The 23,952-nt window shown below is 36.9% G+C and overlaps 1 protein-coding gene across 1 annotated transcript in view; it reads right to left on the minus strand.

The window, feature by feature from the left end:
* Positions 1 to 3,092: 3,092 nt before the first annotated feature.
* Positions 3,093 to 23,952, minus strand: part of SCAF8 (SR-related CTD-associated factor 8) — a gene marked incomplete at its 5' end in the record, with an annotated part of 31,835 nt that continues 10,975 nt past the window's right edge. Inside the window, 14 exon segments of the mRNA XM_008945034.1 lie at positions 3,093 to 4,741; positions 4,743 to 5,436; positions 6,070 to 6,291; positions 6,730 to 6,810; positions 7,331 to 7,475; positions 9,038 to 9,168; positions 10,879 to 11,035; positions 11,698 to 11,811; positions 13,406 to 13,506; positions 15,470 to 15,663; positions 16,156 to 16,268; positions 16,426 to 16,557; positions 18,517 to 18,634; positions 19,004 to 19,083. Coding sequence (XP_008943282.1) covers positions 3,751 to 4,741; positions 4,743 to 5,436; positions 6,070 to 6,291; positions 6,730 to 6,810; positions 7,331 to 7,475; positions 9,038 to 9,168; positions 10,879 to 11,035; positions 11,698 to 11,811; positions 13,406 to 13,506; positions 15,470 to 15,663; positions 16,156 to 16,268; positions 16,426 to 16,557; positions 18,517 to 18,634; positions 19,004 to 19,083 — 3,273 coding nt within the window.

Raw genomic sequence — 23,952 nt, forward strand, 5'->3', positions numbered from 1 at the left:
CAGCATAACGTAATCCTGCATGTGTTCAGAACTGCCGACGCTATTTTAAGAGAACTCTGGAATAATCTGACTTAATTTATAAATACCTTCTATAGACAGTTTACTTTATAATCTTCCAACTGTGTTTAGGTAATGCCTGTGCATGCCACACTACTTGCTTAATCACAGTATTTCTGTCTTGCCTTACTGAGAGTAGAAGTACCTTGACTACATAAATAAAGCCGTTTAAATCATTGAAATGGCTTGAAAAACAGTGTAATACTCTACTGAAGCAAAGGAATCTAACAGAATCTATCCCCTTGATTTGATAATAACAACGTGAAGCACTACATATAAAAATAAAAGTGTTCCAATATTTCACAGAGAAAAGGCTTCAGCAAAGAAGTCATGTCGTTATAGCAAATGAAGGCTGTGTTTCAGCCTAGTAATCTTTATGGATGTAGCATTCTGCTCAAATGAAGTACACAGTGTAAGATCAGAATCACAGGCTGTTTAAAAAGGCAGCAAATACATCCAAGAACTTACTAGTGCGTAAGGTTGTCACGCAAATGTGCATACCCAAGTATATTGTGTTGCCTGCAAAGCGACCTGAGGTATTTTAAAGTATGTATGTTATTTAAGTAAATAGTAGATCAGCTTCTTCAGTTGCTAAGAATGGCCACCTCTCCTAACTAGAGAAAGCTTTAAAACAGGCGTAAGCCAGAACTGCTGCCCAAATGCCTTGCCCCCACCTTCTTCCTGTCCCAGCCTCACTCTTTCCTTTGCAGCAGCAAAACTGACATGTCACTACCGTGAACCACATCAAAGACCTGATCTGGATCTCAGGAGAGCTCTTTCCAGTGGCTTGCAATGGCTTAATCTACAGTGAGAATGGGAAGTCTTCACTCAAGCTCTGACAGATTTCAAAATTCCTACTGGCAAGATAAAGAAACCATACTGTTTTGGTAACAGTAAGTCCCTTCTGAGCATCTGAATACAGCTCTTTTGGTGACAGTCTGCGTGCTACATTAATAACATAAGAAATGAACAGTTCTAACTGTAAACATGATGCAACTGAAGACTGTGCAACAAACCTTTATTCTACAAAAAAAATAAAACAGCTGTTTGAAATTGATGGTATAACACATATATACAGTAGCCGATTTATTAATGCTTGAAAGAGATTAACAAAGATGAAAAACCACTAAGTTATACATTGTTTTATACCACTACCAACCAAATTGTTTAACATCTCTCACCTGGTAATTTACCTAAACCATCATACTACGAGCAATTTAGCATACTGCACTCCCAGTTCAGAAAAACAAAAACAGATTAACTTTCAGTTTTAAAGAGGCATTCAACAAAAAGTTTGAGAAGAAAAGCTACTGCCAATATGTGTTTGATTCTGAGTATTTATGTTGTCTACAACTGAAGCCTCTTCAAGCTGCACATATCAAAATGAAATAAAGAAAATCCCTTAAAGTTCATAAGTACCCTTTATAGCTATAATTTTTGTGTTTGGACTTTCACACAACCATATCCTCCTGACCAGAATACTCCTAATAGGTGGTGCAGCAACGTCAGTCAAGTTCTTTCAGCCACAGCCTGCTCATGAAGGTATTTTACCTTAAACATTGTTCATCTCAACTCCTGAGACACGTTCTGGTAATACACAGAGCAGCAAGGTCTATTACAAAGCAATAGTCATTTAACGCATACCTCACTACAGCCTAATGCTTAATACTTGCACAGTAGATAAAGAATTATTCATTCAAGTCTGCTCTTTCAAAGGGCCACCTCCAGTAAGCTGACTGCTTACTATGCAGACAAAAAGTCCCTGTAATTGAAAAGCTGAGGCATGACACAGCATGAAAGCAGAGCCCACCTCCCCAAGGGAGAGGGCAACACGCACATGCCAAACTTGCTTCTACGCTCAAAGGCATTCTTGTGACACTCACGTGACACTCCCATACTTCTATTCCTGTGGGAAGGCAGAAGGGGAATTAAAACTTCCATGCTAACCCTTTAAGTTAAAGAAAAAATTCTAATCTGAGCTAAAGGTGTTTCTTCTACCAGAAGGGAATTCGTGTAGCAAAACCTAGTACTTGGATCCTATTACGCAAGAGGAAAAGAACTTTCCCAAAACTGAGTGAAAGGATACTTTCAGACACAATTTTCACAGAAGTTATGCTGAAAGAAGTTTGTGAAATGCACTTAGGTGGAATGAATTGAAAATCCGGCATTACCCTATAGCCAAATCTTTCACCACCAATTTAAAGCAGCGAAGTCGGTGAAACGGGAGAAAATAATGCTACTGATTTACCTAAGCAGCCAGTTCATCTCAACGATTTAACAAGAGGTTTGACTTCAATACTAAGCCATCAAAACACAAAGCCCCCCTTATTTCTGTTAAAAAACTTGCAGGGTTTTTTTAGACCAACAACAGCTTTTTACTTTTTGTGCAACATATCTGGACTTTGAGCCGCTAAAAACAAATAACCACAAAGTACTGGAACACTACCACTATCTATCCAGAATACCAAATATATTACAAAATAAGACAACGCAAATACTTGCTTAAGTTTTGGCTTCATGCATATCTGCAATTTAAAAAGTAAGCTAAAATCCTTCTGTATATTCTTACAGTATATCAATGTTCCACCTTCTAGAAGTAGTAAGAACATCGTAACAATGAGCATGAGAAGGTAAATCTAAGCCTGACAGTATTGCAGTGAGATACGTTTTGTTAACTTACTACCTAAAGAAGGTGAAAGGCAGATTTTTACAACCTAATTTCATTTCAGTTTTATTGAACTGTCTACAACATTCTGTGAGTGTGTGCACATACACAGGCACGCACAGAAAAAGTGTTATCTACAAACAGTTTACACATATTATTTACATACATACGTTATTTACATCAACTAATATGACTGCATGATTTTCAGTGTAAAAACCATACGCTTCTTTGACATAACTGTTGCATTGGTCTTACAAAAGTAATATAAACCTTTTGCAACAACTAGCTAGAGCACATATCATGGCTGATTCCAAGTTTTTAAGAGTTTGCAGGTTTTTAAAAAAATACAATACCTAGAACACTGTTATCAAATATGCTTTATTGGCATCTAAAAAACAAAATGCACCCAACATTAAAATGTACTTTTTCATTTTTTTTTTTTAACCCACTGCAGTACGAGGAACAAATCACGAACACTTACTTTAGAGAAAACAGAGACTATAGTGTAGATTTTACAAAATCACTTTTAATCTCTGTGTTATGCTCCTTAAATAACATGGGCCGTTTCTTTTTCTGCCGAATTGTATGAACGTAAAGTATCACAGCTTTGTCTATACTTTAAAATTCTGCAGCAGCCTAAAAACACAGACGAGATACACCAGCACCTGTTTTCAAGTATAACAATTTCAGTAGCCAACCTAAGGGTAGTATCTTAAAAATCCCATTTTCTTCCATAGGAAGTCTTTGTTTGACAAGCTGTTATTTTATCTTTGTGAAATTAAAAGCAAGTGGGGGAGAGTTTATGCTTCACCAGAGAAATTAAAAAAATGTTTACCTGCCATGTCCAAATTAAGAACAGTGTTCTACACAAGTCAGTTGTACAGTTATTTACGTGAAAGATGAACATGAACATCAGATTAACTTAATTCTGGCAGACAAAAGTGAACTGCTACGGTCCAGTCAGCCATTTATCTATTACAGAGAGATGACAACTTTACAAAAGGTATCTTTTACCTACTGAGTGATGATTATGTCCCCTCAGTTTCTGTGCTTTCTACCACTGGTTCACTTTCTATATCAGCTTCTGTGTCACTCTTCTCTTTGTTTATCTCGATGGAAGAGGTCAGTTTTTCGTAAAGTTCTGGATCATCCTGCACCTGTGCAGTTGGTGGCTGACTTTCTGTCTCTGTATTTTCACCATTTACCTGGGGCATGCTATCGGCTTTGCGTTGGGAAGTGGCCCCATCAAAATATTCAAAAACCCGTGGATGTGGAGGGGGGATCCAGTTGTTTGACATTCTGTCTCTTCCAAACCTGTTCCCGTTTATTTCTCTGCAAAAATTAAAATCTCTGTCATCCCTATCCCTCTGTCTTTCCCAGGGTCTTCTGCGGTCATCAAAATCCCTGTGAGCGTCTTGTTCAAATCCTCTATTCCAATTGGGACCACTTCTGCTATCAAACCTGTAGTTCACGTGCCGAAACCTCTCTCTGTCTTCGTGGAAGCCTTTAGGGCCACCATAAACAGGGAAGGCGTGGTGCTCTCTTTCATCATAATCTCCTCTCTGTCCCCAGTGCTTCTCTGAATTGAAACCGAAATGCTCTCTTCGACCAAGGTTATCCATACCTGGCCTTCCAAAATTTTCTCTCATGTCTACATGTGGTCTTGCAAAGTGTTCTCTTCCATCTACGGGAGGCCTCCCTACGCTCTCTCTTGGATCAACTGGTGGTCGCCCAACAGACTCTCTGACATCCACTGCAGATGGTCTGTTGAGATTCTCTCGGTTTTCCACCGGAGGAAAGCGATAATCTCTGTCTCCTTCCTGCTGGATGTTCTCGCCTCCGAGAGGCAGTCTTTTCTCTGGATTAGAAATACTATCGATATTTTGCCTCCCTGGTGTTCCAAAAGGTCTTTCTGCTTGATTAAAAATATCTCCTGGAGGAAAAGGACCTCGAGGAGGCGGGTGAAGAGATGGATCAAGGATGGCTGGAGGAGGAATGCTACGCTGCGGCGGGATTCCATAATGGAAACCTCGGTCCGGGCGAATGGGGCATCAGGCCTGGACGGATGTCTATGAGAGGCATCCCCGGCATCCTTTGACTATTAATATTTAAATGAGGCATGTTTTGAACCCCAGCTGGATGCTGCATTGCCATAAGTCCAGAACTGCTTGAAATATTTGGTGGTGGCACTCCCATAAGTCCGGAACTACTGGAAACATTCGGTGGTGGCATTATGAGAAGCCCAGAGTTGCTTGAGACACTCGGTGGCTGTACTCCTGCCAAAACTCCTGAGCTGCTTGAGACACTGGGTGGCTGCATTCCCGTCAGAAGGCCAGGGCTGCTCGAGACACTGGGTGGATGCACTCCAGCTAGAAGCCCTGAACTACTGGAGACGTTTGGTGGTTGCACTCCAGCCATAAGTCCAGAGCTACTTGAGGCGCTGGTTGGCTGAACGCCGCCAACAAGAGCAGAGCTACTGGAGACAGTAGGTAGCTGCACTCCTCCTGCAAGACCAGAACTGCTTGAAACAGTTGGTGGTTGCACACCTCCAAGTCCAGAGCTGCTTGAAGCACTGGGTGGCTGTACTCCCCCTGCAAGTCCAGAGCTACTTGACACGCTGGGTGGTTGTCCTTCTCCAGTAAGCCCAGAACTGTTTGAGACAATGGGTGGTTGCACTCCTCCAAGTCCGGAGCTACTTGAAACATCACTTTGCACTAAAAAGCAGCAACAAGAGCAACAATTAACAGAAAACGCCAGTGTAACAGCATTCAAAACAACACACAACTTAATCCACATTCAGTGCCAATACTGCTGACAAGGTCTCTCTCAGTTTCTACAACAAACATACAGTGTTTTAATCACATTGGTGACAAACAGACGTTAAGCCACAGAAATGAATGTCTCTAGGTAGTAAAGAATGCACAGCAGCTTTAAACTGACGAAGCCACAACCGTCACCCAATATAGGCAAGGGAAGCATTACAATCTTTGATATAATTCTATAAATGTTATATGGTCCCACTCTCTCCTGCTCCTTTCCATTGACACTTTCGTATTAAGAATGCACTTGTTAATTAACAAGCTTTCTAAAGGGCTCCCAGTCTCAGCTTTACTTCTCAAGTCTATGAAGAAAACATCAATGAGCATAAACTGCCATAAATCAATTAACAGATCATGACAAATGGTTCTCACCACTTCTTCAAATTAAACTGAAAATGATACCCAACCTAAAACTTCCTACTCTCTAACTACTAGTGCAATGGACTATTATCTGAAAAAAAAAACAAACCTTCAGAAGCATGACCTTTCCTCTATGTGATTGAATCTGACAATAAGGACGTGTCTTACCAGATCTGTTGTTTTCACTGGAAGAAATCTGAAGGTCTGTAAGATGTGATCCCTTTTCATCTAATTCTGGTTTGTTGATTGGCAGAGGATTAAAAATGCTTCCAGCAGATAACGTGGGAGTAGCCAGATTGGTAGCAATTGTGCCAACTGGTAGAACAAGGCCAGTAAAAGGCACATCCTTCATCGTCTCTTGTGCAATTGGTAAGGGAGGCTGTACTAAAGCTGTAGAGAAATAACAGAAGCACATCACAATAATCATATATTCAAGCCTTCCAGATCAGTTTCCCAGAGGTCAGGCTGGTAAAATAAGTGAAATTAATTACCCTAAGTGTTACATATTTTGATAATGTCTTATATTTGATCACTACTGCAATATTTATTGTTTTGGTCAAGAGCATGAACTGTAGGCAACCTATCAGTACTCTAACAGATATTTTTAAACCTTAAATCAATACAGTTAAACGGCTAAACAAAAATAGTTACAAATTTTTCAATGACTAACACCAAATAGCTCAAGTTACAGATACATTTATTGCAGCCAAGTTGAAATACTGCATTATTCATACAAACAATTTGCCAGAATTACTTTTTCCCCTCTTTCTCAGTAACTTCACAGTAAGCTTTTCATAACACACAAACAGCTGTAAGAATCAAACTTACGTGTTGGAACAACCGGTGGGACAACGGGTGGTGGGACAACAGGTGGTGGGACAACAGGTGGAACTGGGGGAGGCATATAACCTACATGGAAAAATGTGACAAATTATTACATGGAAAGCAAATAAAGTTTTGCAGTAAATGCTTGCCTACATTTGTCATCCTGAAGAGCTGCATCACTGAAGACTAGCAAACAACAAATGTATGGGAAGAGGCAATGGCAGTTAATGTCTTCAAAAACAAACCCATCGTTACTACAGATGATCTGCATGTGCCTCTCTAAAAGTGATTTCTGCCACCAGTGTCCAAAGAAGAAAACAGAGCATTTCAAAATTTTCTAAAGAAAGGAGATGAATCTCAATGATTTTTATATTTTCATTTTTATCAAAGATAAAAAAAAATTCTGCTCAAGTTCCTATTCTCAATGGAATACACTGGTAAGTTTAACATAAATTTCATACTGGACTCAAATTAAAGATTCGAAGGTCAACTGGCTGGAACAGTAACCAGTAGCTGAAGGAGAACTCCACAAAGCATGATGTACACAGGAGCACACAAACTAAGCATCCTCATTCCATACTCTACTTCATTTTCACTGACTTACCTGGAGGTGGCTGTGAAGGGTTGAAACTGGCTCGCAAGAAGGGTGGCGGAGGAATCGCGCTGTAACCCGGCGGAGGGACAGACATCGTGACGGGGAACGCGGGTGGGACCAAGCTCACAGCAGGCACAGCTGGAGCTACTGGGATCTTTTTTGCATGGAAACGAAAAACAAGCGACTTCAACACTTAATAGTATTCATTGATGTTACAAGTTGGATAAACTGATTCAAGTGCAATTCACGTTAAGCGCTAAATGTACCAAAGGCTCTGTAAATATTCTGGACATCCTGAAGAATCAGGCTGCATTCTCAAGTGGTACCTACACTACACGTAAACAAGGACACTAGAAGAATCCTATGCTAGCTTTCTTTATCCTAAAAAAGAAGAGAAAAATACACTGGTAAATGCTAAACTTATTCAAGAATAAAAATTTACCTATGGGAGAGAGGTGAATGCAGAAAGGGAGACAGGAAAGAACGGAAAATGTAGACAGTGTGGCAATTTGAGAGCACTTAGAAAACAGTGATTCTGTTCTCATCAGAAAAACTTATTTATTGTAGAATAATAGTGGAAAGCTGAGTTTAGTGCATGTAATTGTAAATCAAATGATCCTCATGAAATCCTGAAAATTACTTAATATTTTTCAGATTTGTTTGAGCTATGTGTTTGATACAGTGCAGCATAATTACAAGTATTTAGCAGAAGAATAAAAGCTATATGTATATTTAAATATATACTGATCACACTATTCACTACGAGACAGTTGAAATAAGACTGAAAACAAATTTTTTTGTGAAAAGTAAAAAGCTCAAAATTCAATGTAAGTAAATGCAAATATGTTAGGTTTCACAGAAATTTTGTCAGCTCAAGTATTGGAAATGCCTATGTAAGTTAGGAAAGATAAAACAGTAATGTGAGTACCAAAAAAATATGTATTAAGCAACTGCTTCTCATTTTACGATTTCATATGGTCATTACAAAAAGAATTTAGAGCTTGACAAAAAGCATTTATACTTGATATTAGTGTAGGATACTCAAGAAAAAATTACACTGTGCTCTTCTAGCCTTCCACAATACCTTGTTACTGATTGAACATTAGTAAAAATTCTGTTTCAGCACCAGGAAAAACGATACAGCGGGGAATCAAGGACTCTCATGAATTACCAGAGTGGAACACGACACTACCTGAATAATCAGATCTGCTAAAGATGAGACTGCGCCTATGAAATTTTGTCTGAAATTACTGAGAAAATAATTAAACTTATATTCAAAGCCGATACGGTGAAAAGGACATTGATAAAGAATGAACAAGCACAAGTGAAAAAATGATTACTGCATTGCTTACTTACAGAAAGATGCTTTGCTCTAGTGAGCAAAATACTTTCTGTAAACTCATTTTAATTTCTCCTTAAAAAATTATGCGCCAGTTTGGTGTGTCGTTTTGTTTTAATTGCTCTTGTTTTCAACATTCAAGCCTTCATTTGAGATTGTACACAAGTTTGGGATATGTTGTGCATGAAACTAAAGATTTTACTCAATCACAGCAAATGATTCTACTTTAAAATATTTAGGAGGTAAACACACATTGACACAAGACTTCAGTATTTGCAATTTAAGGATTTTAACTCAGCACTGAAATTTATCTGCACTGAATAAAAAGTCTGCCATCCAGTTCTGTGTGGGTTTTGCAAACCCAGAACAATACAAACCTGCAGCATGGTGACTGGTTGCGTGTAAGCTTCTGTCTGTGTTGTAATAACAGTGCTTTTATCAACTGTGGCACTCTGTGTAGTTTGAGTAGTTTCTTTAGCAGCTTCTGAGCTTCTGGCTGTTTCCCATTCTTAAAAAAAACAAAGGTATATTTCTTAATGTCAAAAGATAATATTCTATTTTTGTTTAAATACTAAAAAGTCCTCCTTCGTAAACAATTGAGTGTTATCTATAAGAATTCATTACAAATAATTGAAGTCTTTTAAGTTTAGTGGTTATTATATCTTTTAAAGAATGTAAAAATATTTGTAATCATTGCAATACTGTTGAATTATGGCTGTATACAGACTGATTTAAGTTTTCCTGTCATTCTGTTAATAATTTGTAATATAGCGTATGCTCCAGTTTTCTAAAAACTGTTGCTGTTAATATAGCTGTGTTATCAGCGGGGTACTGTACAGTGATAAAGAATCCTCATGTTAAACCTCATCCCAACCACCATTTCTTCCTTCTGTCACTTCCTCAGAAAGATTATTTCAAGTATAACAATATATTTCGGTAACATTCCATGTTTTAATTTCAGTCATTTATATTTAATTTTCACTCAAAGCAAGACTGCATTTTGACCTGTGTAGTGTGTTAACCCTGGCTGAGCACCAGATACCCACTAAGACACTCTATCACCCTCACCCTTCCCTCTCCATCCTCCACAGAGCCAAAGGAGAAAGCAGTGTAAGATGGAGATAAAACCCTTGAGGGTAAAAACAAAGGCAGTTTAATTTGAAAGCAAAGGCAGGCAATGCCAGTGTGGAAGCAAAGAGAAAAACCCCAAAGGTTTATTCTCTGCTTCCCATCCCCAGGTGATGTCTGGCCTTTCCTGGAAAGCAGGGCTCCAAAACGTGTAGTGGTTGCTCGGGAGGACCAAGGAGTAGCTCCCTCCCCTGCCTCCTTTGTACCAGCTTTGTAGGTGAGATGATATCACACGGTATGGAATGTCCCTTTGGCCAGTTTGGGTCAGCTGTCCTGGTTATGTTCCCCCCAGCCTCCTGCCCCCCAATCCCACTGAGGGAGGAGTGTTAGAAAGAGCCTTGGTGCTGTGTGAGCACTGCTCAGAGGCAGTCACAACATTTTATCAGCACCCTTCTAACTCCCAACACAAAAGCTCAGCACCAGGAGGGCTGCTATGGGAAAATCAGCTCAGACAGACCCCATACAACCTGAAAAATTATTGCCACTAGTAAAAAATAGTCTTAGCTTATTCTTTACTTCAGTACAGTACAGTCATTTGATGTTAGATCCGTTTGAAGAAAACAAAGTACTCTGAATGCTTTACAAAAGTAACAAACTTCTCAATTAACTGGGTTTCAGACTGAGGTCTAACATTACTTGTTTTCACATTTCTTTGACTTTATGGAGAAAATACCGTAAGGTTCAGCTAAGCTGTGACTACTTGCACAAGTTCCAACTCAAGTCTTACACCCACATATAAGACTTCTCACAGCCATAGGCAGAACAATTTCTACAAAATATTTTACATACTTTGAAAAGAGGACACAGCAAATTTCTGTTCCTAAAAATTCTAACCTTTACTGACTTCCTTAAGTTAATTTCCCTTTGTTATTAAGTTCTCATTGTCACAAAAATCAACTAGTTACTCATCTACAAAGACAATCCAGATTTCTTGATTACAGTGCCATTTATATTGTGAACAAGTAGCTAGCAAAATTAACGTAAACTGAAGAAAAGTATGTGTTACCTAAACAAATAAGCTTTCTGAGGACTTGCAATTACCAAAATAAACACATTTTCTACCTACCAGAGTCACTGTTCATATCCGTACCTGTATTTACTGTTTCCTGGTCAATCATGCCACCTTCAGCAAAGCCTTCCAAATCATCCAATTTTACTTTCTCCCAAGGAATATATGAAACTCCCAGATCCACATCCCAGAACTGTTTGTATTCTGTTTTCACACCTTTATTCAAAGCCCAGGCAATCTGAAAATAAAAACCAATGACATATGTTTAAAACATGTAATCTCTGAACAGAATATTTCAGGCAACTTCCTTCATGTTTCTGTCACTGTAGATCAACCCTCATTGTTTATTTATGAACAAGTTTTTAATCTTAAATGAAACTGTAGGAGGTTGACTTGGCCGCTACAACAGGTATGTGGAAAATTAATTACATCAAAAAGTTTAAATTTGTTCTACATTAATTCTATTTTACATATATGGGGAAATAAATGCCACAATATTTCAATAATTCATCCTAAAACACCAAGGAAAGTAGAAAAACCTTACAGCACTTAATCACAGTATACTTAACGAGTTAAGTATATAGAATTTAATATTAAGTGATCCACAAGGTCAGGTACAGGACTTAGGTTGTTTACAGTCATGCACTCTTACCACTAGCACTTAAATAGAATATTCTCCAAGTATTTCCTAAGTATCAAGTCATCACTTCATTTTCTACCTCTCACATTACCTGTTAAAAGCTGCATTATAAAGAGAGGGGAAAGACAACAATTTACACCTTATGCTCCATTCTTCTCTACGTTGTACACTTGAATGAACAGCTGCTAAATGACAGATCAACAGATTAAAACTGTACTGTGTTTGTAATGGACAGCATCCTTAGATGAAAATCTATTTACCTTAATGATCTTAGATCCAATTTTATAGGACCCAGAACTAAGTTTCTGAAGAGCACGGTAAGCGTCTTGTCTATGAACCATACAGACATAAGCACAACCTCTTGGGGGAATCATCTATGGAAAAAACAAGCAATGGTCTTGAAAAGTAAGGAAACCAGTACTTCATATTACATAACTACACTAAGTGAATACTAATACAAAAAAGGACAGGTTCATACTGTAAACAATTGTTACCTTAATGAGCAATATTAACAACTTTGAGCATCAGCAAAACTTAAGAGTGATACTAGCAAGGTACTTCACATACAGCATTTTCAAGAAGCAACAGCAAGCTGAAGAATGGATGCTAAAAAATGCATGAAAGATTTGAACAACACTGACCAGGCACAACCTGGGAGCTATACTACAACAACTTCAGAAAAGCAGAGCTTACCACCTCTTACTAAGCTCCAATTTCACCTAGAGCTAAGTAACAGCCTTTCAGAGAGGCACAAACTAATGATTAAAAAGTATCTTGCATTTCTGAAGGGTAGAGCCCTCATTCCCAAAGTTTGATTTTTAGCTTTAATGTTTTATTTAGGAAAGAAAAGAATGATGTGGCATGTAATCTTTACAAGTTTGCAAATCACGTATGACACGTGCTTATTTTAGTTTTAGTCAAAAACAGAGGTGTGCTTTTATGCTGCTTAGGAGCACACAACCACATAACAAAGAGAAATATTTAAGATGACAGAATTTAATTCAGGTCTTATAAAAAAAGTGTTTTTAAGATATACGATGTTATCCTATGTGCTTAAAGCTTTGTGGAATGTGTAGGAAAATTTACTTACAATATGGTTTGCCTCTGAAATGGAACATTACGGTTGTTACATTACTTTCGTTTGAACTTTCTTAAATGCTATTCCCTGCAACTCAAAATGAGGCTTAAAAGTCAGGCTATGGGGTTTTTTTGACTTGTGAAGATTTTTAAAATATTCTGTAATGCCATGAACCCCAAACCTTATTAATTATACATTTGCATATATTAACATGCTAGGAAAAATAGTAAAAATATTATCTGAAATGAATGCAATGGCATTAGAAGTACTTTAATACTGTTGGACTGAGAGACAAAAATCCAAATTTCTCTCAGGAAGATACAAATCATGCTGAATTACAGGCAACACTGAAGTATGACTCTTAACATCTAAACTTAAATTACTCTAAATAATGAGAAATACATCTCCTAATTATAAGCATCTTTTAAATTGTCACTTTTTAGAATAAGCACTTGTTTGCAGTACAATTTCTTTTCTTCTAAATGTTTTATCCCTATTGACTCCACTTAAGGAACTCTCTGTATGGAATGCAACCAAGAACAATCTGGACACATGTCAGTTTGTGCCCATTAGTCCAAGGAGAAATGATACCTGCTCTGTGCCACATCACACAAAGAGGAAAGACAAAACTATCTGTTAGGTTTAAAAAACTGCATAGTAGTGCTGGAGAAAAGCAGTTAAGTATACCATCAAGTGTACTGCCTTTCGTTCTTAAAAAGTCAGTAATTGAAAACCAACAAGCAACTTATCATAGCCACAGATTTTAAACAGTGATAAAAAATAGTCTCTTAAATACAAGCTTAAACTGCTTAAAAGGAATTCAGAGGCATAAGCATGTTTAAGTTGCTAGTTTGTAATCCCTGAAAATGCTTGGTAACACACTTACTTACATTAATTGACTCTATTTGTCCAAATTCTTCAAACAAGTTAGTTAAATCTTGCTGTGTAGCCTTCTTGTCTACTTGACCTACCCAAAGAGTAGTACTGCAAACTGTCAAGAGACACATTCATGTCAATCAAATACTAGAACATTAGCTTATAAAACACAAATGGATATAAAAGGCCTTATTATTGTAACAGAAATAATTGATTAAAAAGCAAGAATAGTTAATCTATTACTCATTATACAGAGATTAAGTACATTAACAAAACAGATACTGACCAAACAAATATTCAATGCAAATATTCATTCTTCTTGTTTTATTTTTTTTAAACAAAAATTTTATCTTAAAAGAAATGAAAAAAAAAAATAATCTGTATTTTATTAGGGAAGGCAAACTGCAGTAGGAATTACTTAGGAAGAATAAAAAAATCATTTCTATTCCACGCTCCATAAAAAACATCCCTCTAGAACAGTCAGTTTTAACAAAGACTTAGTTCTAACTAAAGAGACGTGCATTACAGAAGGATCTTAACTGCAGTATTATGCACTGCATTTTCACCTGAAACAGACACTATACTTTTACTTTACCTTGGGGAACACCCCAGAAAGACAAACTCTGATGAGGCTCACCACTGAGCAGAAGACATCCATGATCTTTCTTACTCTTGTCAATTCCACCACAAGCACAGACGCCTGCCATTTGTCTCCCAAATACCTACCCCCAACCCTCTCACCAAATACAAACACTTGCTGACATGGGGACTACAACTTCCCCCATCCCAGATTTATATGGTTCCAATCATTCTGTCTCCCAAATATTACCCAATCTATGTGTGCAAGCCTTGACATTACAGTTATTTCCATTTAACACATCAACAAGAGACGAGGCCAATACTGGTGGTTTTCCCCAGGTATCTTACTATCCTGAGTAATCCACCCAGCACCTTAAAGGATGTGAGGAAGAACAAAACCAGACAACCAGGATATCTTGGGCCTGCCCTATCCTAACCAAGGAAACATTCTTCCTTCATCATCACCTTGATACATCACTCATCCTTACTGTACCAATCTTGGTGCACCAAGCTGGAAACCAGTGTTGTGTCATCCTCTGTCAACTGAAATTTTCAACTGACAGCAGTACTGAGAATAACTAGGCCTTAAGATTTCCCTTTGACAAAATGTTTTCCTCACGTGCTTGCAGGGCCCTTTTGCTTCTCATGGTCTTAAGCTCTTAAGACCTAAGCAAGTGGTAACAGTGGCAGGCACCAAAATAATTTCATGAAGTAAAATGCTCATCGGGGAATTACTTGTTTATTTACACACAACCCCCACACTCCCCCCCAAAAAAAACTTCCACACTTCAATTAGCCTTCTTAATGTCTCCTTCCCATGAGCTGGGTCACTTCATAGGACCTCAGCTGCTGCTGCTGTTCATCAGGTTACTTGGCATCCCTGCCTCCCAGTTCCCATCCATTCTGACTACATCTTCCTGCTTTGTCAACTACTGGAAGAAATCCACACCTTAAAACTGATTTGCCTCTTTTCATGTGAAAAGTCACAGAAGAAAAAAATATACATCTAAACTGTAGTACAGTCCTGAGTTTAAAGCCACATGGGAAGGATAAAATACTAATGTGAAGAGAACGCTCCTTACTTTGTAAAAATGAATTCTGAACTGCTTAACTTCACAGATAAACGATATAGTTTTAAAACTCAAAATCAATGCAAAAATACATCAGAAACCATATATAAACTCTTTAAACAAAGTTAAATTCCGGAACACAAGTCTATTACAAAAATACAGTACAATTATACATCCTGAGAATCCCAAGTCCTGGTAACAGCAACAGGATGAGTAAAACCATCGGTAGAACAATACGATACTCGCTTTCCTCTAAGATGAAATTATGTACATAAGTTGTAAGAAATGCAAGAAGTGGAAGTGATAAATAAGATTATGGCTACTGTACTTTGCAACAGCACTCAGGCTAAGTCTTGTTCTTTCAATGAAAAACAATGGCTCTCCCCTTTTAACATTATGTTATTAGGCCAGCGACCAGCCGCCACTCACCACTAAGCGTTTTTGACCGTATGGGCGGCAGTCCCTTTTTCTGCCGTTCCTTTTCCCTCTCCCTGGCCCTTCTCTCACTGGAGTAGGACCGGGACGACTTTCTCTTCCTTTCTCTTGATCTTGAGCGTGAACGTTTTCTGTGTTTACGCTTACGAGAACCAGACCGTGACCTCGACCTTCGTTTTCTTGGTGACCTACAAAATACTTAATTTCAGTATGCTTAAAAGACAACTAATTTTTTTTTTTTTTTTTTTATCTGCAAACTTTAAGCTTGATATATGCATTTCTGTTATAGTCACTCATACTGCTTCAGGAAATAAACTTAATGTCATTAGTGTGACGAATAGTACATACACCTTGAGCTTAAAACAAAACAGACACACTCAAAGAACTGTGTAGCAATATCTTTTCGTCTGACAAAGAAAATCTGACCAGTAGCTAATACTAGTTATTTTTGTTATCTGAATAAGTCTTAAAAAATTTAAAGCAGACCATAGATATGCAAAATGAACTGTCATACAGAAAGTCAACATCTAATACCAAAATGTTAATGAAAAATATTTTTTTTCTATTGCCAAAATCTGCTCATGACTATTTTGGAAAATACAGAATTAAGAACGATAATCACAAACTGCATCTTTGTTTCAGAAAACCTTCATCTACTTAATACAAGTTAATTATGAAACCTTGAACGAGATCTTGAACGAGTTCGAGATCTTGAACGAACAGCTGATTTCTTTTCTTCTGGTTCAAAAATCTCTTCTTCAGCAACATCCTGCCCTTCATCTATATCCATGTCCTGAAGTCAGACATAACAGAAGTTCAATTAACATTAATAAATATACTGACAATATATACAACTATATTAACACATACTTCCATATTACTTGCTTGGAAATCATCTTAGTATATGTTTTCCTTTCAAATTCTGTAACTAAATTTAAAATTGCTTTTACCTGTTGCTGAATATCCATAGAATCATCTACATTTGTTTCCACTTCTAAAAACTGCTGCTGACTACTCCCTTGTGATGGTGAGGCAGAGTGCTCTGAACCAAAATTTCCTTCTTGATTCTCCTCAGGGCTTGCCTAAATAGCAAATAGTAATGTATCATTAAAAGCCTTCTAATTTTAAAATGCTTACTGTGGCAAAATGTAACATTAAATGAAACAATTGTTCAAATATATCTCTGAAAAACTATTTAGTAAGTTTCTCTTCTTTTCCCGCTTCCCATTAATATGAAAGCTGATCTAGATGTCACTCCATTGCATTCCTTTCTTTTTATTATCCCTAAGTATAAAAGTTGGAAATAATTAATATTCCTGACTACAAAAAAAAATTTACTACCTACTAAAGTGCACTATTTGTTGCTTAATTTGGCTGGCTTGAAAACCAAAACTCACAGGACAAACAATAGTGACGTCAGCCATACATACAGTGACACTGAAAGATACCCATTGGTCAGCCATCCACATTAATAATAAAATAGAATTTACTATTACATGTAACGGAAATATTTGCAATACAAATTGAGTTAGTTAAAAAATTTACATTTAACTTCAAACTTTCTTGCAGTGTGTGATTTCAGACAAGTAAATGCTACAAGACAAGGGAGGGTGTTGTGTCATTTATGTCAGCTTGTCAACTACAACAAAACGAAACAAGTAGTTCTGAAAAAACACCAAAATTTTAAAATTTTGAATACTAAATGTGTTGTTGATTTGCTAGAGGAAAAAAAAACAGAATGGTCTGTACACTGGATTGCAAGTACAGATTTGGAATAAATATCAGTAAGATATGCAAAAAATTCAAGAAATACAAGAAATGCAACTAAATCGAAATGCTACCAGAACAATTCTGAAAAATAATTTTAAACCTATAATCAATTATTGCAGGTAAACATTTCAGTGATTCTCATTACATCTTCACCTCAATTAAACAAATACTAGATAATCTATCTGCCAGGGAAATGGTTGACAGTAAAATAACATGTAATTACAATTTTTTTTTTTTCTCTTCCTATTTTTCAACAGCTCATGACAGTTTGCAGGAAAATAAAAATTCTACTACAAGTCAGTTACTGCATTTTCCTTCTAGTGTTATCCATTTGATCTCATTTTCCCTTTATTTTTTTTCAACAACCTGTTTCTGGATTTAATTTCTTTTACAAAGTATTAAAGAAAACTTCAAAAATTTCATTTTCTGTCTCTGTCTATCCTCTCCTCCTCACCTAATCAGATGCTTAATTCTTTTGTGTGCTTTATTTTTCTTTCTCTTCTCTTAATGTTTCCCAATGATGCTCAAACATGGAACTAAAGAAAATCTCTCTCATAACACGCCGCAGTCATTCCAGTGTAGTTCCAACACAAGTTTAATTTAGGTGCCACCAAGGTGAAAATAAAACTTCAACTCTGTACTGACTAAACAAGAAGCTGAGGTCCACTTTTATTCTGTCTTCATACTGACCAGATACAACTTCTAGTTTGTTTTTTTTTTTTCAAATGGAATCAGGAATTGGGTTCAGGAGGGGAAAAAGAGCACATATATATCAAGGAAAACTTCAGAAGAAATAAGACAATTTACTCAATGTAGACAGGACGCAGTTCACATAGTTAGGAAGGAATCTTCGGTGGTCTCGAGCATCAGTTCTTCATAAATTATTTCTCAGGAAATTAACTCTATCCTTTAGCTCAGATTCTTCAATAGAATGAGCCATTTATTAGCCAAGATTTAAAGCTTGATAGGGTACATCAAAGTAATCAGCAACCTCTGACCTGTCCTCTTGATAGTTCTGTAGCAACAGCTTGTGCACTGCTTTCCCTTGACAGACAGGAGTAAAACCACTTCAGTGCTCACCTCCTTTCTGACAGCAGGGAGAAAACCCTTACCCTCCCCCCCAATATGAAGAGCCGAACAACAGAAGCAGTCACTCTTGACTTCCATTTTAAGAGAAGTGTCACTAACAGGACAAGTCTTTTTGTCCTAGTGTATGAATTTTTTTAGTGGAGACAATAATTATGATGACAGCCACAAGATGGAGTTTTTACCTTTTGAGGCTGCTGTTGCTCCAGAAGCTGTTGTCTGAGATGTTCTAAATTTTGTTGCTGCAGCTGCTCAGCTAGCTGGTGAAAAAGTGAGTTGTTCACAGATTCGGGTACCAAAGGCCTAAAATAAAAAAAAATTAAATTAAAAAATCGACAATTTTTTCTTCGGTTTATTGGTAAACAGGTCTTCACCCCTGTTAAAACAATGAAGACAATGTAGCTAGTTTCAGCTTCTGTTAACATTATCACATTAACACTATGAATATAACTAACAAAGTAAAGAATGTGCTAACTAGGATGAAGTCAACAAAACTTCTGGCACACAGATGTATTTTTTAAAAAATTATGTTTCATGTAGTAAACTGTTTTTCTACTGTTTTAGTGTACTTATGCTCTGAAAGAAACATTTTTCCTTACTATTTAATCCTAATGTACAACTAGTGTCAGGCAAACTTTAGCATTTTCCATAAGAAACATAGCTTGATCTTACAGTTGGGAAGAAGGAGTTTCCTTTTTAGGCTCTTCATTTTGTTCAGATTCTTCTCCAAAGTCAAACCTGTCCATCAGCTTCTAGGAGAAAGCAAAGTAAGCATTACCAAGTATTCCCTATATGTCCCTCTATTTATATTTACTTTTAAAAAGAAAAATGCTCTTATTTCTCAACTTGAAAAAAAAAAAAGCAAATTACCTGAATGAAAATTAAATGTTATACCGCTATTGCTACAAAACTCTTGAATGCCTCCAAATTTTATCCATTACTTTCTTGAGCTCCAGCTGCTGTTACAAGTACAGCTACATGTTCTTTCCATAGTAAATAACATGTAGTTTGGAGGAAGGCTTAACTAAAGATTAATTTATTTACTATTACGTTTTATTAGAAGAATTACTATGAAGAAGCCAACTATTCAATCTTTTGGCAATCAGCAAAATGCTCTCCTCATATCAAGAGAAGACCTACAGCTTGATTACTCTGCAAAGAATTACTATATTTTCACATGTGTCACTTAGACAGCCTAAATTCCTTCAAATATACTGCTCCTTGAAAACAACTTCTCACAGTCTGGAAAAAGAAAAAAAATCAAAGCAGTTATCATGTAAGAGGAATAAGCCTCCAGATGGATAAAAAGAAATGACAGGAAAAACCTGAATATGCTTCCTGTTTTGTCTGTAAATGTCTACACTGTAGTTCTGCTGAACAAAAAAGTTTGTTTTGTTTATTAAATTTTAAACAGCCCAGAAGCACTTCAGTAGCATTTTATTTTCTTGAAGTCAAAACTAAAGAACAAGCATGAAGAAATGCAGCAAATGTTATTTGCCACTGAGATTGTCTTTTTTCCCTAAGCACAAAGAGCAGTGCTATCAAACCCATGTCCATGCATCTTTTACACCTTGGAATTTTTCTGAAAATTAAAGAGTTGATGCTGTACTGCAAACTGCCATAAGCTCTTCCCAAAGCCTGGTCTCAGAAGACAAAAAAAAATGAGAACACAGGGCAGTCATTTCAAAATATCAAGGCAAAAACACTTCCAGTAACAAGCCATGATGATTCAGTAGCCCATTTTCTTTCTCAGGATGCTCTATTTACTCTCAATTACTGGAGTCTAGCAAGAAGAACAAAGTGTAAGCTAAGAGACAGATCGATCAAGAATCTTTAGAACTATTTTCCCAATGAAATATTCCAACACACATGAAAGCAAGACTGGGTATATCTCTGACAAAACACAGACCATCAAGATTATGTGAGATGAGATGCTAAAATCCAGAATAACTTTCACCATATTACATCTAATCAATTTAAAGCAAGCTGTCTGCCTTCTTTTTTTTTTCATATTGTTAGAATACATAGAACGTTTGCAAAATGTTGCTCCTCTGAAATAAATGTTTTAGAAAAATAATGTCTCATCTTTAAGATTAATCATCATGCATCTTCCATCATGACAAAGTAGAAAAGATTTCAGGATATGTACTATTGAATCATCTGAGAAAAGGAACAAATAGAAAGTAGTTCATGATAGGCAAAAAAAAAATTTAGTTAAACTGGGGCCATAGAAAACAAAAAAATCTTTCAGCAAAGAAAGGCAAATGTGCAGCATGATTTTTGTTTAAATTTGTTTTACATAACACAGGAGATATTAAAGGGAAAATCTGAACGGAAATACCTTGATTTTTAAATAAATCTTAACAGAATACTCGGCATAATAAAGAAACTAAATCATATTAAGTATTAGGATACCTAGGTTAACACACACACACACACAGGCATATGGAAGTAAAGACCTTTCCATGAAAGCTACACCTATTATTTTAATTACCTAAGAAGAGAATATGTTCAGAAAAAAACAATAGGAATGATTAAAGTAATTGAAAAAAAGCTTTTTTATTCCAAATGTAACAAAATTTTTAAGGATCAGCATTTCCTCTTCAGAAATTAAAATAAGAGTAGAACATAAACGTATCTGAAATGCTGGTCAAAAATTTTTCCTTACCCTGATACAAGCATACAGTCATGTAGAAAGATTACGAAAAATGCATATTACATGTTGACAGAAAAAAAGGAATTTTCCATGTAATGCATATTAATCTGCACAGCTCATTACAAGAAATTGTGAAGACTGAAGAGGCTTGAAAACAAAGGACTGCAGGAACTGCCAAATTTATTAAAAATAACTATGATTTTTTAAAAAATCCCTATGTTATTTTCCTGCACTATGTACATTTGCTCCCCACTTCACCATCATTATACCATGAAACAAAAACTAAGCTTCACAGTTTTATCTGGATCACAGTACTTACTGTTCATTTATTATAAAAGCTGTCCTGTTATGTTTGCCAACTCAGAACATTTGCCTTTTGGACACTGCCTTAAACCATGTATTTATCCACCTCATGGCCCCATCCTCCATTTTCTGAACTCCATCACAAGTCTCTTCAGTATCCTCTACAAGAACTACTTGATACTTCTCATTATTGCACTCGGGAACTGTGAGGTTCTTAAATTTTGCTGCTGCAGCTTCTTTAAAATGTTCAGGACTGGTCCCTGAACATCAGATAAGAATAATTCATCAAACTACCACCAGATGACAGTGTCTCTTCTGCTTCATTCCACATAACCTTCGCATCACAGGACAGTCAAGCCTGAAAGGGGCCTTAGTATGTCTCAGCTGAACTTTCTGCTCATAGCAAGCTTAGTTGTAAGCTCAGATCAGATTACTTAGGGCTTTGTCCAGTTGAGTCTTGGAAAAATATGAAGTTTCCAACAACTGAGATTGCACAATCTTTCTAAACAATCTATTCCAATGCTTGACTGCCCTTATGGACAAAAAGGTTTTCCTTATACCCACTCCAAACCCTTTCATTTAAAATTCTGTCTGTTGTCTCACAATCCTGCCACTATGTTGTGCTGTGAAGAGCCTGGCTTCATCTTCTTGCTGAACCTCCCACAGGTGCTGCGATGGGAGGCTGCTGTTAGGTCTCCCCACCAAAGCTGCCTCTTCCCCAGGCAGAACCACCTCCAGTCCCTCCAGCCCTGACCATTTGGGCAGTCCTCCACTACACACACTCCAGTTTGTCAATGTCTTTCCTGCTGCAAAACTGGGTGTGATACTCTAGGTGCTATCTGAAATAGACAGGACGTCTAGATGGGATGGATCGTTTCCACCAATCACCTTCCTGTACTCCTGTTCATGGAGGCCAGGGCATTGCTGACACTCTGCTGCCAGGGCACTCTGCTGGCTCATGCTCTCTTTTGTTATACGCATACTTGTTAACAACTGATTTTCTCATAAATATTAGAACCCCAGGAATTAAACAACTGTATTTCATGTACTCAAACAAAGGCTGTTAAGTGTTGCAGCTCACTGTACTGTTCTGACACCTTAGTTTTTAATGTATCTTCACCTGCAACTGAGACATTTCGTGTTAAATATAAAACTACTGCAAGCTCTCTAAAATACACTGAAAAAAAGTAACAACTTCAGAGCATACTGGAAGATCACTAACAAAAATCTAGATTTGCTGTTAGGAAGCAAAACATACCTCTTAAAAAAATCTGGTTTATAGATTTGATTTTATTTCACTTGGCCTTTGTTACCAGTTATCTTGAAGCACCTCCAGTCTGACTTTGTTGACTGAGTGCTCAGTAGCTATTGGCATGTACCTTTTGCTTTAGCTTTGGATTAACCCACTGGGCTTACAAATCTACTTCATGCACTCAATATTGCTCTGCAATGTGAAACAATGTGTGGTACATGTAAACAATCAAAAGTTACACCTCAAAAGCACGCTCCTGATTCAAACTAGAACACTGATGTAGATGCTTCCTATGAAAGTTCTGCAAAGCATCCTAAATAAGCTTTGGGTAAACGCCTCAGTAAACTACATTATCAGTTCATTCACTGAGGTGCTACAGAAAACCAAAAAAGTGATTTGAGATGTATTATAATCTAATACTACTTGTGTAATGTGGAACTGAGGTACAGATCATATACTGTAAACACAGGTCTTCCACAGCTTAAAAAAAGAAATCAGCACAACCTACTGAAAATTTGCAAATTATCATGCTGCCACAAAACTTCCTGCCACAACACTTACCTTCAAAGTCCCAGAAAACATTATCATGTGCATTCACCCCACTGACAACTTTCAGGACAAGATGACTCTGCATAATACTACCGACATAAACTAACTAAAGAGCATCAGGCTGAACCCACTCAAGGTAAATAAACATCTCATCAGAATGCCAGTTCTTGTATTTGCTCTGGTTACTTTGTCCAACATTGTAGACAGCCACACCTACAAGTACACCTATCCATATATGCATGCTGGAAGTCTGTGGAATAAAACCACAATATAACATCGTATTCTTAATTACTTTTTGTACCTAAATATGAAGGTAGTCTCTATTAACTGATGCATTCATTCCCTGTGCTAATGTTCTACTTGATTGTAGTTATAGCTGTGATGCAGCAGGAGTACAAGCACTTTTTTTCATTGAATTCTAGAAATACAAGATAAATTGTCCTAAAACTTACAACTCGGCACTTGCTCAGTTCTGAGCAGCTACCTGCCTGAAAAAGAGATTATCTGGGTTAGGAAAATAAAAAGGTTTTTCGATTCCCTGACTTCATTTTCCTTATTATTTATTTGCCCCAGGACAAACCTGCAGAAATTATCTATTCATGAGCTGTTTCTTACAAAGAAAATTAAACAAGATTTATTAATTTTTCAATCTGAGTAGAAGTTCTTCATTTTTTTTCCCTCTGGTATACTACTACTTCTGCTGTGATTTCCAGCATGGTTACTGTTATTAGGCATTTAACTATATTTGTCTTCTTATAGCTTTGTGGTTTTTTTTTTTTGTTTGGTTGGTTTTTGTTAAGATATGCACATGCTGCAACACATTACGTTTCTCTACTGACAGGATTTGCTTTCGTTTTTTAT

This window comes from Merops nubicus, unplaced genomic scaffold (genome assembly GCF_000691845.1).
Source record: "Merops nubicus isolate BGI_N331 unplaced genomic scaffold, ASM69184v1 scaffold2760, whole genome shotgun sequence".
Lineage (NCBI taxonomy): Eukaryota > Metazoa > Chordata > Aves > Coraciiformes > Meropidae > Merops > Merops nubicus.